General features: G+C 34.9%; 2 protein-coding genes and 1 long non-coding RNA gene across 4 annotated transcripts in view; 1 reads left to right on the plus strand and 2 right to left on the minus strand.

The window, feature by feature from the left end:
* LOC310716615 (hemicentin-2) overlaps window positions 1–7514 on the minus strand; it is a gene marked incomplete at its 3' end in the record, with an annotated part of 325208 nt that extends 317694 nt beyond the window's left edge. The window contains exons 1-4 of the mRNA XM_083523898.1: window positions 7337–7514; window positions 6228–6494; window positions 5973–6143; window positions 5766–5924 (exon numbers count right to left, since the gene is read on the minus strand). Coding sequence (XP_083380024.1) covers window positions 5766–5924; window positions 5973–6143; window positions 6228–6494; window positions 7337–7400 — 661 coding nt within the window. The 5' untranslated portion in view covers window positions 7401–7514. The remainder of the gene's footprint in view (window positions 1–5765; window positions 5925–5972; window positions 6144–6227; window positions 6495–7336) is intronic.
* LOC310717005 lies at window positions 1366–2121 on the plus strand. Its single transcript, XR_014530712.1, has 2 exons — window positions 1366–1594; window positions 2022–2121. It is a non-coding gene; the product is annotated as an uncharacterized lncRNA (long non-coding RNA).
* A 1532-nt stretch (window positions 7515–9046) lies between the features above and the next one.
* On the minus strand, window positions 9047–15844 carry angptl6 (angiopoietin-like 6). 2 transcript variants are annotated; one of them, XM_083523262.1, is made up of 7 exons: window positions 15557–15844; window positions 14034–14542; window positions 13575–13712; window positions 13247–13466; window positions 11598–11791; window positions 10809–11079; window positions 9047–10554 (listed from the first exon to the last, which is right to left on the minus strand). In XM_083523262.1, exons 2-7 carry the CDS (start codon window positions 14511–14513, stop codon window positions 10346–10348), a joined length of 1512 nt encoding a protein of 503 aa, XP_083379388.1. In that variant the 5' UTR covers window positions 14514–14542; window positions 15557–15844; the 3' UTR covers window positions 9047–10345. The 2 variants fall into 2 exon arrangements, with proteins under 2 accessions (XP_083379388.1, XP_083379387.1); XM_083523261.1 differs by having other exon boundaries at window positions 14034–14719; window positions 15557–15638.
* Between the last annotated feature and the right edge of the window lie 778 nt (window positions 15845–16622).

Here is a 16622-nt window from a genome sequence, read left to right on the forward strand (position 1 = left end):
CACAAATCACAATATCATCCGCAAACATCACAACGCTTTCTCTAAATCCACCAACGCACAATGCAACTCCTTCTGACCTTCTTTATACTTCTCCATTACATTCTCAAAGCAATGCATCTGTGGTGCTCTTCCTCAGCATGAAACCATATTGTTGCTCACAGATGGTCACCTTTTCTCTCAACCTGGTTCCACTACTTTTTCCTATTATTATTATTATTTATTATTTATTATTATTTATTATTATTATTATTATTATTATTATTATTATTATTATTATTATTATTATTATTGTTGTTGTTGTTGTTTTTGTTATTGTATTATTGTTGTTGTATAAAAAAAAAATATATATATATATATATATATATATATATATATATATATATATATATATATATATATATATATATATATATATATATTTCCCGTGGGCTCACCACCTGCAGGAGGGACCGTAAGGGACGGTGCTGTGAGGATTGGACTGCTGCCCCCGCGACCCGAATTACGGATAAGCGGGAGAAAATTAATGAATGAATATATATATAAATAATAATATAAGTAAATATAAATAAAAAAATAAGAATTTTGTTAATTTGAGAAATTTGCATAAATGTAAAAGAAAACGCAAACAAAATAAAAAAAACGGACATGTTTCATGCCAATTACTTATTATTATTATTATTATTATTAATAATAATATTATTATTACTATAATACAATAACTAATAATTATTATATATAATAATATGATTAATAATTATTATAATTATTATAAATGACATTTAAGATTAACCGTAATTGTGCACTTTATTTAAAACCGGATCCAGTATAGAAAGCAGACATTTTTGGAATACGTGTTGCGAAAAAAGTCCTAATAAACGTGTCTTTGTGTCGCCGCCATTTGGCCAAAATAAGAACTATTACTAATAACGAATAATAATAACATTCATTCATTTTCTCCCGCTTATCCGTAATTCGGGTCGCGGGGGCAGCAGTCTAAGCAGACCCCCGCCTTCGACTGCTGCCGAATCCTCATAGCACCGGTCCCTCACGGTCCCTCCTGCAGGTGGTGAGCCCACGGGAAGGCGGCCCCACGTCACTCCGACATCACGGACCTTGATATTTCCCTCGTAAGGGACCCCCGGAGCATAGAGGGTTAAGGGCCTTGCTCAAGGGCCCAAGAGTGGCAGCTTGGCAATACCGGGGCTTGAACCCCAGACCTTCCGGTCGGCAACCCAGCGCCTTAACCGCTGGAGCCACCACTCCCCCATATATATGATATATATATATATATATATATATTTATATAAATATATAAAACGTTTATTATGGCTCAATTTTAAACCCTAACCTTCAAGCAAGTAACAATAAAATAAAAATCCAAATTAATGTAGCTGTAGTAGTAGATGGTGTTATAGACTAAAAATATTACATTAGATGTCATGAAAAGTTAACAGTACATTTATTTTGAAGCATCATCAGCAGCATCATTCTGTTAATAAATGCATTTACACATTTTAATGCATCAACTATTTAATCACAATCCACATCATTACATTTCAATTTCATACAGTTTCTAGTAGTTTTACAAAAATTAGTTTAAAAAGTTTAACAAAAATAATTGTAGTAAAGGCACAATGTAAGCATTGAATAAAGCATAGTTAGTTTAGGTAAAATAAATAAATAAATAAATAAATAAATAAATAAATAAATAAATAAATAAAAAACTTAATATGCATCCAAAAATGCAATAATGGATAAATGTTTTTTTTCTTCACATTAAAGTCACAATCATTTCTAAAGCCCCACATTTAAAAATGTTAATGATTGGTGTATTTAACTTTCATTCGTGGACAGTTACAATTATTTGTATATATCTACTGAACTAATCTTTTTATTACAGCGTAGATTAAAAATGCTCTCAATTATTGCATAAACAAAGCATGACTGCAGCATCAGCATGCACAGTTGCATTCCAAATTTGATGGGAATACTGTAAAAACAAACAAGAAAAGTCTGTGAAGGTCTGAGTCATGAAGAGTTTTAGGGACTGATGGAATCAAACTGAAACCTAAAAATTCTGAGATCAGTGGTATGTCTGCCAATAACAAAGGCAATGGTGATTTAAGAACAAATAATCATTTATGGTCATTTATGGAGCTGTGTATTGTTTTACTGATGTAGGAACTGATGTATCTGGCAATATTATCTTTGGGGAAATGTACAGGTGAAGGTGCTGTATACGTGTCAGATGTACATTAAAACACAGTGAAATTCTTTGTCCGCATATCCCAGAGTTATCCCATGCCCCGTGTCCCATGTTATATGATGATTTCAGTGTTTAAATTAAAGCTTGATTATCAATGAAATTCCCAGCAAGACAATAATCGCAAAAAAACAAAAAAAAACAAAAAAAAAATTTAGTTCAGGGACTGTTCCTAATATGTTCCCGAGTGACCACCTCAGTCTTTAGATTTAAATTCCACTGAAAATCTTTAGTATGATTCAAAGAAAGATATAATGACAGGAAAACAACATTTCCTAAAAACGTATTTTTTCCTCATTATTCCTTAGGCCTTGGTTGACATCATCAGAGTTTAAAGGATAAATCATTTTATATGCATCTTAAGTAAAGTACATGTTATTTTTCCCAGACTATTTCCATAATTCCAAAAAACTAACTCACAGTTAAAGATATGGATTTAAAAAAATCTATGTAATAAAACAGAACTCCTGAAGTTCATTAGCTGAAAAAAAGAAGAAAAGGGGAGATTCATTAGGAAATGAGTAGTGCATTCTTAATTTTATCTTATTGTGTTCATATTTTTTTAAATACCTATTTAATATTCACATTTAATCATATTATCTGGATATAAAAAATGTCATAGTTGATTAAATATTTAATTCCATATTTTTCATCTTACACTCACACCAGAGACATCAGACTTCTGTCATTTAGGCTGTTCTTATAACAATAACAATAACAATAATAATAATAATAAAAATAATAATAATAATAATACAATAAATTATGAAAATACTTGCACAAAGCTGTTTTTCCATCCGGTTTTATCTAATAATTAATGATATTTTAAAACCCATGTCAGCATTTTTTTTAATAAACACATTGGGTTTTATAAAGAGAGTTGCACATAGACTTTTAAAACATTTGCTTTTCCACTATACTGTAAATAGTTGATGTACAAATAAACTTCTCATTTGTGTTCAATGGCTTAAGTTTTTAAATATTGAGCTTTTAAAGCCCATGTAAGCATTTCTGCATAATAATGAATCTAAAAAAAACACAATACTGTGTTATTTTATTTATTATTATATTATTATATATTATTAAGTTTTTCGCCTTCTAGCCTAATATTAGCTGTTATGTTTCACCTGAGATTGGATTTTTGCAATAAAATTATGCAAAAATTTGACTACATCTATACATAACAAATGTTGGTCACACTTTGGGTAAAACTGTTTAGAGATGCATGAATTTTATGTTCTGATGCACCTTTTGATTTACAGAGAGATCACAAACCACAGAGGACATTCAGATTGATAACAGGCGGCTGAAGCTGATGCACCAAACTCCACCACTAATTTATCAGGCTGAATTTTAATGGGATTATCACCTGCAAAAACATATTACTCCATTTACATCCGTTTACTGTTAATGCTGTTACCAGAGAAACATACTTATTCAACAAAAAATTTTAAACATTAAAAAAGGTTTATTACATTTTATGATATGAATTTAAGTCTAACCTACACCTGGGTGTTGTTTACACTTTTGTGGAATTAATTTTTATATGTTTATTTTTTTAATTTAGGCAGTAGGTTCTTCCAAATTCTTTGGTTTCTTCAAGTCTGCCAAAATTACACCAGTAAGTGTTCTGGGGATTTAAAAATGTCCCTAAATATGATATAAATATTATGAGACCCTAAGAAGAATGAATTCAAGAGGAATGAATTAACATATACGAAAGAATAAAGGTTCAGATTCTTTTCCAAGCATATTGATTTACAGCTCGTTGATCAAGATGCTGAAGAGCAATGCCCCAAAATGAAAGACGGATCTACCAAATATCCATTTCATTGAATTAAAAATTTTAGAGAATTATTTTACTGCCATAAAGATGGACAAGGATTCATCTGGGTACATTAAGTGATACCACCCACTGTATACAGAAGCCTTAAGTGCTATAAAGTCACAGATCTATATACAGTAGTTATGATGAAAAGACGTCTTCTGTTTTCAGACGTGATTTACTGCGGCTTTACTACGTTCAAATGCTTGTTTTTAATGTTTGTAGGTTTAATTTCTTAATTTAATGTCTACACAACTAAACAAAATGTTTTTTTATTGTCAAAACAATGTTGTATTATGTTTTATATCAAATCAAATCAAATCATTTTATTTATAGAGCACCTTACAGCAACCAAAAGGAGCACAAGGCACCTTCCAGTAAAACAACAATAGACAATGAAATATAAGAACACAATGTACATAAAATAGCAGATATATAGATGTTATATAGATGTTTTAAGCATGGTTGTCAACTTGCCATCTGCAATTATCTTTAAAACCAACACCAAATGTTGATATACACAAATCGCTTCACCTTGCATACCTAAATGCTGTTCTTTCTTTCTTTCTTTCTTTCTTTCTTTCTTTCTTTCTTTCTTTCTTTCTTTCTTTCTTTCTTTCTTTCTTTCTTTCTTTCTTTTTTAACAGAAAGACACAACCCAGTATGAGTGAATTTGTTCAAGGAGAAATCCCCCATGCAATCCTAAACAAGCAGCACTGTAAGCTTTAAAAATTCAAAATTAAAAGATAATTAAACTCAATATGTGCTTTTTGCATTTTTTAAAAGTACACTTTTATACATAAATACCCTGGAAGTTCAGTTTTGTTTTGTTTTTTTAATCCGATGAATCCGGTTGGGAATGAATCGATGAATCGATGGTTAAAAACTTTGTTAGCTACCCATATATATAGAAATTATGATTGGCAAACACCCTTGAATTCATATACATCACTTACATCAGACTAACCTTCTACAATCAGTGAGACTTCTCTTGTGTCGTCCCCGAGGGAATTTGTAGCAGTGCATGTATATACACCAGCATCAGCCCAAGAGACTTGAAAAATAGTCAGTGTTGTTTGCTGCCTCCCAGTGGCCTTGATTTGACTTTGAACGCTCCAGTTCAGCTCAGGTTCTGGATTTCCTTTAGCAGTGCAATTGAGAGACACTTTGCTGCCTTCCTTCACTTTCACCACTTCTTTGTCTGACTCAATTTCTGGGGCATCTGTGGCAAAGGTTTGCATAAGTAACTCTCTGAGATTATGCCAAAAATGCAGCTGTAATTTTATGGAAGTCAAAAGAGGCCATGCAGTACAATATTTTTTTTTCTTTTTCTCTCATGATCTCGACATAACGAATATTGTTTCCTCGTGATCAGAACTAAATATTTCTGTGTATTCGTCAAAAGTGCATGTTCTACAGGCAGCACCATGGACCATTTTTGGATGCTGAGATTCTGTGACCATCGTTTGTTGTTACGCTAGAGGGCGCTGTTGCTAAGAATGCAGCTTAAAATAGATTATCTAGAGAAGTTCGCCACACAAACAGCGTAAATTAAAACATCGGCATTCACTGTTCATTAAATGTTATTGTGCGAACACGCCTGACAGGCCAATTACTACACTTTTTATAAACAGTTATATAAAAAATACTAGTTAAAAGACTAGATGAAACACTCACAGAGCACTGTAATGGTGAGAGGATCTGATGTCCCTCTAGGAGGAGGTTGAGGTCCTTCTGGTCCCAGTTTCAGCTCTGTCTCACATCTATACTGAACTCCATCATCACCTCTTCGTGGGGAGACCTGAAGTGTCATTGTTTTATCAACTGGAGTTTTGGTCTCATCATGAGACCAAAACTTCTCATCTCAAACTTCTCATGAGAGATTCTCATCAGTAAAGCTGTCACTTTGCACTAGCTGTTGTCCTTTGTACCAGTTCACATTAAGGAGATGAACAGAAGCAACATTCTGAACATCACACTGGAGCTCGTACTGTCTGCCTTCAATCATCGGCCCAGTGTGATTCACAGTACTGATGGACACCAGGTCTGGACGCTCTGTGGGGAAAGCACAGGTTTTCTAAGTATCATATATCACACTTTGTACAGAGCTACAATGACTAAAGATAAGAAACCACTCACTGTAAACAGTAACTTGGAGCTCAAGGTGCAACTGATCGTCTGCAAAGACGTAGCACACTGGATATATGTCCCAGTGTGTGAGACTCTCTACCTTCCAGGTGAGGAACTGGACATCATCCACCATGTCTATGCCTCCCTGTGATGCCTCCCAGCCCATGCCATGGTGGGTGGTGTTTATGGAACAGTTAGCTGAAGCTGATGTGCCAAACTCCACCACTAATTTATCTGGCTGGATTTTAATGGGATTATTACCTGCAAAAGGGGGGGCTGAGCGGGAGTGTTGAGCGTTAGAGGGGGGCATGGCTGGTGGTTCTCTGACAGATATAGACAGAAGACGTAACTAAACCTGTTTAAACCTGCAGTGAAGCTATGCTTATTTCTGTAAAGACACATATGATGAATCCATGCTTATAGTGCATGTTAATCTGGGATCTTTGGATGCTTTTAGTTCCAACATTTTGACTGCATTTAATGAAAGCAATTTAAGCCTAAGCCTCATCCAAAATTAAGTGTATAACCTCTAGAAACTTTATTGAAATGAATAATGATTCTGGTGTTCCTTTTAACAAGCCAGTGTTTAACTTGTTTGTAGTATATATCCTTTGAGTATACAGTTTTAGAAGAATAATGACTATCTGGCCTTAAGTAGAACTGTGAAATGCAGAAGTAGAACTGTGAAATCGCCCATTTTACAGCAATTTCATTATAATTTTACTTGTATTGCACTTTTAAAAATAGACATCAATCCCCAATAAATGTTTTTTTAAGTTGTCCTGTTTTTAAAAGTGTTGTTTTTAACATGGTAAATGTGAGCACATATCCTACAGGAAAATTTTACAATTTGAAATTTAACCATTTAATCAGTGGGTCCAAGCAATATTGATTTTTAGTTTTGTCTTTAATTTTAAGTAGTTATCATATAATATGCTGTAGATTAAATAACTAAGCAATAAACATTAAGGACAGAAAACAAGCAACATGTAAGTTCCATGTGCTGAAGTTATTAACTCTCCTTTCATATCTTTTATGACAGAAAGGGACAAAAATACAAACAGAATATGATCTTGAATATAATCTTAAAAACTGACAAAAAAAAGATGCTGACTTACCACCATTTATGATTGAGATTAAGACCATGAGAACAAGGCTAGTTAGCTCTGTAAGGTACAGCATGTTCCGATTTTACCAGAAGACCTACAGGTAATTGATAAATATGATTAAAGAATTAATTCTCCAGTTGTGGCAAATCAGAATGTTTTTTCTGTCTGCATTGAGCATAATGAAACACAAAGGAAATAACCCGTGCCAGCATAGAAGCCTGTTCAGCATATGTGATCTTAAAAATAGAAACCCTATTCTGAGAAAGAAAGAAAGAAAGAAAGAAAGAAAGAAAGAAAGAAAGAAAGAAAGAAAGAAAGAAAGAAAGAAAGAAAGAAAGAAAGAAAGAAAGAACGAAAGAACGAAAGAAAGAAGAAGTGTTTTCTCAGAAAAGAAAAAAAATATATCCTCGGTGTTACTTCCTTGCATACAAAGCCAATTGAGAAGTATATTGTATTATATTACAAGTATTATATACTTGTGTGCATATTTACCAGCTGGCTTGGTCATGAACTTATATGCAAGAAAGTAATACAGCATCCTTTTTCTTTAAAGGTAAAATTAGTTTTTATTTCTTGGAAATCAGAATATATATATATTTATATATTTATTTATTACACACATACAATCACACGCATTCGGAAAGTATTGCCTTTTTACATTGATTTTTTTTCTTATTCATTTACACATAGTACCCCATAATGACAAAGTGAAGAATTTTAGCAATTATTTTAATTAAAAAAACTAAAATATCAAATTTACATAGGTATTCAGACCCTTTGCAACAACACTTAAAATTAGCTCTGGTGCCTCCCAGTTCTCTTGATCATTGCTGACATGTTTCTACACCCAGTCTGAAGTCTACCTGTGGAAAAGTTTATTAATTGGTATCTATTGATGATTTCCAAGGCACTACTCTATAAGCTGACAATGAATATCAGAGCAAAAACCAAGCTATGAAGTCAAAGGAACTGCCTGCAGAGCTCAAAGACAGGATTGTTGCAAGGCACAGATTTTTTACATGCTGCAAAAAAGTATTCTGCTAGACTGAAGATTCCCAAGAGCCTGACCAACTTCACTCTTCCCTGCAGACACTCATTATTGTTTTTCATTTCAGCCCTAGTTTTTGGGGTTTTTTTTGCCAACCCAGAGCACCTGCTGCTATTTTTCTGCACCCCAGGTCCTATGTTTTCATGCACAGCTGAGTCACATGTTTCCACATCATAGTTATGGCATTTTTGGACATAACTTTCATAACATTTATTCTTCAATGAAGACCACTTCTGGACAGACTTCTCCAGACAGTAGAGGTTGCACCTGGGTCCCACTGATTTCCTCCACTTCTTTGCTGATGGCACTGCTGGATATCTTCCAAAGTCAAAGGGTATTAAGCATGATGTGTTTTTCATCTGTTTCATCAAGTTTCCTTGGCCTACCTTAGTGTCTATGGTCTTCAAAATTATTCATTTCTTTGTGCTTTTTTAAAATAGCTTAAACAGCACATCTTTAAACTTCAGTCTGGTTTGAAATATTTACATGAGAGAGACCTTGTTTCAGTTAAAGATTGTTTCAACCTACTTATGAAATTGATGATCATTAGCACCTGCTTGATTAATCACCACTCTGATCCTACAAAATCCCTGACTTTGTGCAAGACTTTGTGCATAGTTTTGTGTATGAGGCTATTCCACTTAGTATTGGCAAAGACATTACTGAAAACTAAATAGTTTCTAAATAAGAGGAAACCTGTAGAGTATAAACTGTCATCAACTTGCTGTGTGACCACCATAATGTCCTCCACAATTTCACAGACTACCTCCATTGTTCAAAACATCCAGAAAAATCGTCTATTACTGGCATTTGCCCTGTTGGCCATCGACTGTGAGGGATGTCACTTCCCAATACAAACACGGGCAATAATTTAGTCCACTCTTGACACTTGTTTGAAACCTTTATTTGCAAGGCATCGGAAATTCAAACAGAATTAAGATAAGCCCTGGTAAGCCTTTTTTATTAAATCAGGCCTTAAAATAATTATTATGAAGGCATGAAAACATTTGATTATCAACTTAATGTAACAATGAACAACTTTATAAAAATAAAAAAATTTTATAGCTGTCTATCAAAACTTATAATAACTTCAGTAAAAACAAAAGAAATTGTGAAACAAGGAAGAATGCAAAAACAGACAAAAGGAAAAAGGAAATTAGAACAGAAACAGAGTGTGTTTGTGTGTTATAAAAGCATGTGATGACTGAGTTCTGTTTTTTTGTGATTAAACTGACCTTAATTGAAAGTGTGTGCTATAAAGTGTTCTTTTTTTAAATTATATGGAGCTTTTGTCATCCAGAAAAGCAAAAGTAGCCACCACATTTTATATGAGTCTATGTAAGTATTTTACTGAGGTAGGTCCAAAATCCTCAATTTTTACACTGCAGTCCTGTGGCCTATCCTTATTAAAATGCACACAGACAGACTTTTTTCTACACTGATGATCTTTAATGAATGCTAAACCAAACCCCTTGTATTCAATGTATGAAAAAAGATTTGTAATTAGTTCTTTGGACTATAAAACTCTATTAAAGAATAAATATGACAAAAATAATACTTTATTGCATTAACACAATACTACTTAAATTCTGTTGACTCTATTTGTGCTCTCTATTTATATTTACTTTTTTCTTAGAATCTAAATCCATTCTATTTATTGGTTACACAAAAATCTACACAAATTATGGTATGTATATATAAAATAAAATGTATATTAGTACGTGAACATGCGAAACACTTTAATTTATGCGTATGTTGTGAAAAGGGAACAGTTGGGGTGTATATAATGCATAAATACATAATCACATCACTGATTATTATTCACAGGATTTCATTCAGAAATTTCAAAATGCATTTATCAGATGCATTCAGCAATTCCAGGAAAATGAAACAGAACCTGCCATTTCTGAGACTTCTGAGACTGTTGCTTAATTTGCCCATCTGTACACTTCAGCAGTCAGTATCTGACTTTACTTCACCAGTGCTTGAATGGGTTGAATGGGTTTAACCATCATGGTGACCCTTTTGAGAGAGTACGAGCCTCCATGGAACTCAGCCCAGTACACGCCGTCCTGGTAGCGGCCACGATAATGGCCTCCTCTGTACCAAACCCCATTCAGGTTTGAGTGAGCACACATGTGGTACCACCATCCTCCCTTTTGGTAATGAGCACAGTTACCTACAGATGGACACACATTAGATTCTATAATACAGAAAACATGCACCATATTTGACATTGTTGACGTTGATTAACATTACCTAGCAGTCTGGCGTTAACTTTTCTGGCATTAACAGAATATTTGGGAAATTGTAAGTAGAATTCAATAGATAATTAAATTCCCTGGAACCCAATGAAATATAAATTCAGATTAAGCAGGATTACGTCTGAAAAGTGAATAAAATTTTTTTTTAAATAAACAAACGCTTGGCTACCTGAGTAGGCATCCTTGTCACGGTCGAGTGTGGTGAAAGCTTTATTGCTGTGCCAGGAGAGTGAGTCGCCAGCTGTTCCCTGGTATGATCCCAGTCTCAGGCGGTACCAGTCACTCTCAGGCTCTATGTGAAAGCTGTCATACTCTGCGAATGCTTGTCGACCCTGCCAGTCCTCCATGTGCACTCGAAGCTTGTAGGAAGTCTGTGTGGTCAGCCAGTAGAGATTCTCCAGACCCAACCAGTACTCACCATCCAGATTCCCAAAACCTTGCTGGGTAAAAGGCGGATTATTTACAATGTGATTACATTTGAACAGATTATCATCCTGTTTTAAACCCACAGCTGAAAATATAGTAAATGTTTCAGTGCATTTCAGTGTAGCCTTACAGCAATTGCCTGTTGTGTACATGCATGTTTATACAGAACGTTCATCTCTGTGGGTGAGCAAGCTGAGAAGCAGACTAATCATAAATCATTACTCCTAAACATGGCTTTAAACAACAAACCACAAATTCAGACAAAGCACCAAGAGACCTACTATATGCTTTCAATCATTATAAATGCTCAGAGGTTCTATAAAACTTTTATAGGTATGCCAATTCTAATTTTAGACAAATTATCCCTTCCTGTCTTTTAGTGGTATTCCATAATAAAAAAGTAAATATCATTTTGATATAACTAAGTAGCATCAGGGTAGTGGTTACTCGGGTCTTTTTACAGTCGGGCCTATCGTATATTACATATCCTTATTAAGTAATTTGTCCGAATGTGTGCTTGAGCTAAGCCAACCTTGTACTGATCCCAGTTCCTGAAGAAGTTGACAGAGCCATCCAGTCTTCTCTGAATCACAGTCCATCCTCCTTGTGCCCGGGTCTGGTCACACCATGCCTGGAACAGACGATTGGAGTTTTGTGGTTGCAGCAGGTAGATACCACTGGTGCTTTCTCCTGAGTCTAGGACGTGCTGGCAGTCCTGCCATGGACCTGAAACAAAAGAAACCATATTTGCCAAAATTAATAGTAATACTTTGTGGTATCACATGACAGAGTTTGATTGGTTGTAAAGTGTTGATTGTCAGATTTTTTGCCACCGAATTACATTTTCTATTAACCACTACATCTTCTTGTTTCATGTCACATGACTGTTTCTACCTGTTTCACATTCATGGATCATTTGCACTTGCATTTATTCTTACTGTGCAACACATTCAGTGGAACGTTTATTGTTCATGGATGCCGGTGTTCTTAGTTTAGGTTACAGTTCTTGTTTCATCATCTGGTTATTTAATGTTTTGGTTTTCGTACTTGTTTCGTATGTTTGCATAGTAAATTACTATCTGCACTTCAATCTGCTTCTATTAGAAGACAGAAATGTATTTCCTATAACAGCATTTCCGACAATAATTCTGCAAGCCAAATCAAAGGTTTATAAGAATGTGTTCATTCTAATACTTTATCACTTCTTTATCATCACTTTTGTTCCCTATACCTTTAACAGTAGGCATATGCAATGTGGAGACAAGCTTCAAAAAGTTTGCTTTAGTTGTGGGCTTTTATCAAGGCTTTTCATTTGCTATTGTGAGTAGAAAAAATCATAAAAAAAAAAACAATTAGAACAACGTTTCTGTTTATTCTATGTGTTCTTGAATAGAAAACATGCTCAGGATTTGAAGGATTGATTGACTAGGCCTTCGTTTATTATGCTAGAATGTTAAGTGTAAATCTTGGGCTAGTCTTTGGTTAATTGTATCAAGAAAAAAAATGTCTGTAAGAACTTAATTCAGAAGTCTTCTTGAAGCATAATGTTCAGTAACAATTATGAATTGCAATGAAGGCAATGTAATTCTGGATACACTGATAACTCATGAAGCTGTTAAATACACTATGAACATATTTGGTATTTGACTTAGTGTTGCGTGGTGTGCTTATGTAATTTGTGTGTAAATATAACGGTTATTTATCAGCTTAAAATGTAATAATACACGTCAAATAATGACCACCCATAAATTGATTGCTAATGCTAATTTTCATAAGTCCTAAGGTGGTTGTGTGGAAATTAATGTCTAATGAGTGGATGTAAAAGATCCAGACTGCCTGGAATTATGATATGTTTATTCAATCCACGGTAAGGTCATGCACTGCATGCACACAAGCTATCTCTCAGCTTTTGCTTATCTGTGCGCCATGAAGGAATGTTCAACATAGCTCTCCCACAAAGCCCACAATCTCTGATACTGAGCATCATACATCACCCACAGTGCACACACACATGGAGATAGAGACAGCTGTCAAAATCTAACAGTCCCAGTGTGCCCTCATGCCTGTGGTATCTTTTGGCTCTCCCTTTTTAGTTACGCAGTAATAGCAAGACCATTTTACTACAATGTGTTTTTACACTTCTTCAATAAAAAATGTCATTAGACATAGAAAAAATCTCACCTGGAGACTTGGTTGCAAGGAAACTGATGAACGGTGCTTCTGTAGGTAGGTCTGTTGCTGTGGTGAGGAGCCCATGAATTGCCTGCAGTGTTTGTTTCTGTTGGATACTTTGGTCCCTCTGAACATTCCTGACTTCATGTTTAGGTTTGGAGCTCTCGTGCTGCACAATGCCGGACTGATCGACCGCTGATAAATCAGCCTTTTGCATCAAATAATCTTTCTGCCTCCATTGATATACAGTACATATCAGTGCAGACACGTACAGTACATATCAGTCTGATTATTATTATTATTAATGTGATGTATGTACTTTGATGAAGCCTCTCACCTGCTGAGGTTTGGTGATGATGCTGGTCTGACACCTTTTTTCCATTTGTGTCATTAGCTGAGTCTGGTTGTTCACCAGAGACGTGAGTGCTTCATACTTCCTCTCCAGGTCTCTGTAATTGTTGGATATCTGCAGCACCTGAAGCCAAACAGATCAGAAATCAGAACAACACAAAAAATTAAAAGATAATTGGGCCAAATTGTCAAGGCACTAGAACATGATAATAAGGGTTTCTTTATCTATCACTGTCTTCGATATTAGATTTCTGGATTAAATTCTGTCAGTATATTAATTCACCAAATGATTAGTATTCAGCGATATATTGAAGTTTCAATGATGTGGAGCGAAACAATGTACAAACATGTAAAGACAAGATGTAGCTATATTTATGACTATTTATGAATATCTATGCTATCTTAATTGGAAGGGAAGAAAGAAGGAAGGGAAAACTGAGGCTACCTGTAAGGTGGTGTTAAGCAGCAGCTCCTCTAGACGTCGCTGCTCCACTGCCTGCTCCTGTTTGTTAATGATCTCATGCAGCAGCTGGGCATACAGCTGGGTGATGCGGGCATTCATGGTGCCGCTCTCTCTCCGCAGGTTGCTCAACTCACTTGCCAGCGCCCCGTCACGCTCCAGACGCACACGCAACCTGTCCAGCTGCTCCTGCTGTTTACTAAGTTGAACACGAAGGTCAGCGATCTCAGAGCTGTTGGCCCACGCTGTCTCTGTACTCACGCACAGCGCACCCTTCAGCTTCTGCTGGGGAACAATGAAGGTGTACGAGCAACGGCCCATTTTGGGGTCGGAGGAATGTGAAGGACGTTTTGGAGCCCCTTCATTCTTTGAGGTGTCAGGATGACCTCCATTTACACCAAACTTCACGAAACACACTAACAGCAGTAGATAAGACAGTGCATGGTATATATGTGTCCACTCCATCGTAGTGTGTAAGGTCTGAAAAATAAATTCTGAAAAAATACAGAAAAGGCATTTAGGGAAGCAGTTGTACACAACACTCTCTGCAGCAACTTTTTTCTACTCAAATCCGAAGGCTCTGCTGCTTTGACGCATTCCAGATGTTTCTTTCTGTCTCCAGCAGGCAGGAGCTGATTGCAGAGTTAATTAGCATGTCAACATGAACAGACCTACAGTCAACAAAAAGGTTCAAGCCTCATCCTCATTCCATGGTCAAAGGTTCACAGTCAATGCACTTCCAATTGCATACTTTAGTGTTTACAATATGGTGCAAGGGTAACGATTTTATATAAATACACGTATTGATTCATGTAATGTATAAGTTAAATATATATTAATATAAAACAAAAATCTGCATTTAATGATATATAGATACCGATATCTAAATATGGCTCTATGTTGAAACATTAAATGAATTATTAAATAAATAGAATTTAAAAAAATATATATGTACATAGAAAAGTATCCTCAAGGATTTGCATGGATGTGTAATAATCACTGGCTTATTATTTTCATGAACATCTGTTAGAATTGCATTTATATTTCTATCCTAATTACATGGCTATACGTCATTATTTATATAATGATAAGAGTAATATATGCTATAATATATGGTTTAATTGGAAAAATGCAGCTAATATCATCTAAAAGAGTTAGAAACGAGGTGTGTTTAATTTTACAAATGTGAAAGAATGTAAAAGTTGCTTAAATAATATAATAAAAGAACATTGTAGGTAGTAATAGACATATGAGCTATAGATAAAAGATTAGCCTCTATTACAAACACATTCATTACATAATATTTACATTGCATACATGCATACAATGAAAACTTCTGAAGTAAAGAAATCACCAGTTATTATCTTTACTTACACTATTTGACCCTGATACTTGTGATGAGGTGATTTTAACAGTTATACTGATAAAGAAAATTCATATAACCATCTACACATTGTGATAAGTATTTGCAAACATCTACTTTTACCTGCAAACTTATATAATCTTACCTTATAACAAGAACGGAAATCAGCTTATGTCCTGTGAATATCTGTCCTCGAGAAGCAGGTTAGGTGGAGAATGGGTCAAAATGCACTCAATGCAAAGCTTAGTGTGTAACATTAGAAAAAGAAAACAAAATAGGGAATATAGAACATTTAAAATTCAAATGACAGAAACACAATAGATGTGGCTACTGGTCTTCAGACTAAGGAGAGTGCAGGATGGGAGACACACAAACTCAATCTGAAAGTGGGGTCTTAAAGCAGTAAAATCACTCCCCTGGCTCGGCCTCTCTAAACAAAGGGCAGAGTAAATTACAAAGCAGCCTGATGGCATGTCTGCTCAGTGTCCACACGGTCCTGACTTCCTTCTCTAATCTAAGATGTATGTATGTATCCATGTATGTATATATAAATTAATAGATACACTACCAATTAAAAGTTTGAACAAACCTTCTCCTTAAGTAGTTTTCTTTATTTCTATTATTTTCATTATTGTACATTAATAATGAAGACATCCAAACTATGAAAAAACATGCATGGAATTATGTAGTAAAAAGTGTTAAACAGACCAGAATATGTTTTATATTTTAGAAGTGACCTTCAGCTTTGATGACAGCTTGGAAAACTCATAGCACTCTCTCATCAGATTCATGAGGTAGTCACCTGGAATGGTTTTCAGTTCACCAGTGTGCCTTGTCAAGAGTTTGAGACATTTCTTGCCTTCTTAATGTGCTTTAGACCATCAGTTTTCTTGTGCAGAAGAAAGGATGAGTAAAGAGTCAATGGCCCTTATATTTATGCTACAACTACTGTAGAAATCCATATTACGGCAAGAAACATTTATTTATGTTAATAAAAAAGACAGAGCATTATTATTTTAAGAAATGAAGGTCAGTCTGTCTGAAAAAGAACTTTAAATGTAGGTGCAGTCTCACAAACCATCAAACACTATGATGTAACAGTTTCCCACGATAATTATCCTAGGAAACAAAGACCAAGAGCTACTTCTGCTGCAGAGGATAAGATTATTTTAATTACAGGCCTCTAAAAGCACTTTATACAGCACCTCAGC

The sequence above is a fragment of the Silurus aristotelis genome, assembly GCF_946808225.1.
Source record: "Silurus aristotelis genome assembly, chromosome: 21".
Classification (NCBI taxonomy): domain Eukaryota; kingdom Metazoa; phylum Chordata; class Actinopteri; order Siluriformes; family Siluridae; genus Silurus; species Silurus aristotelis.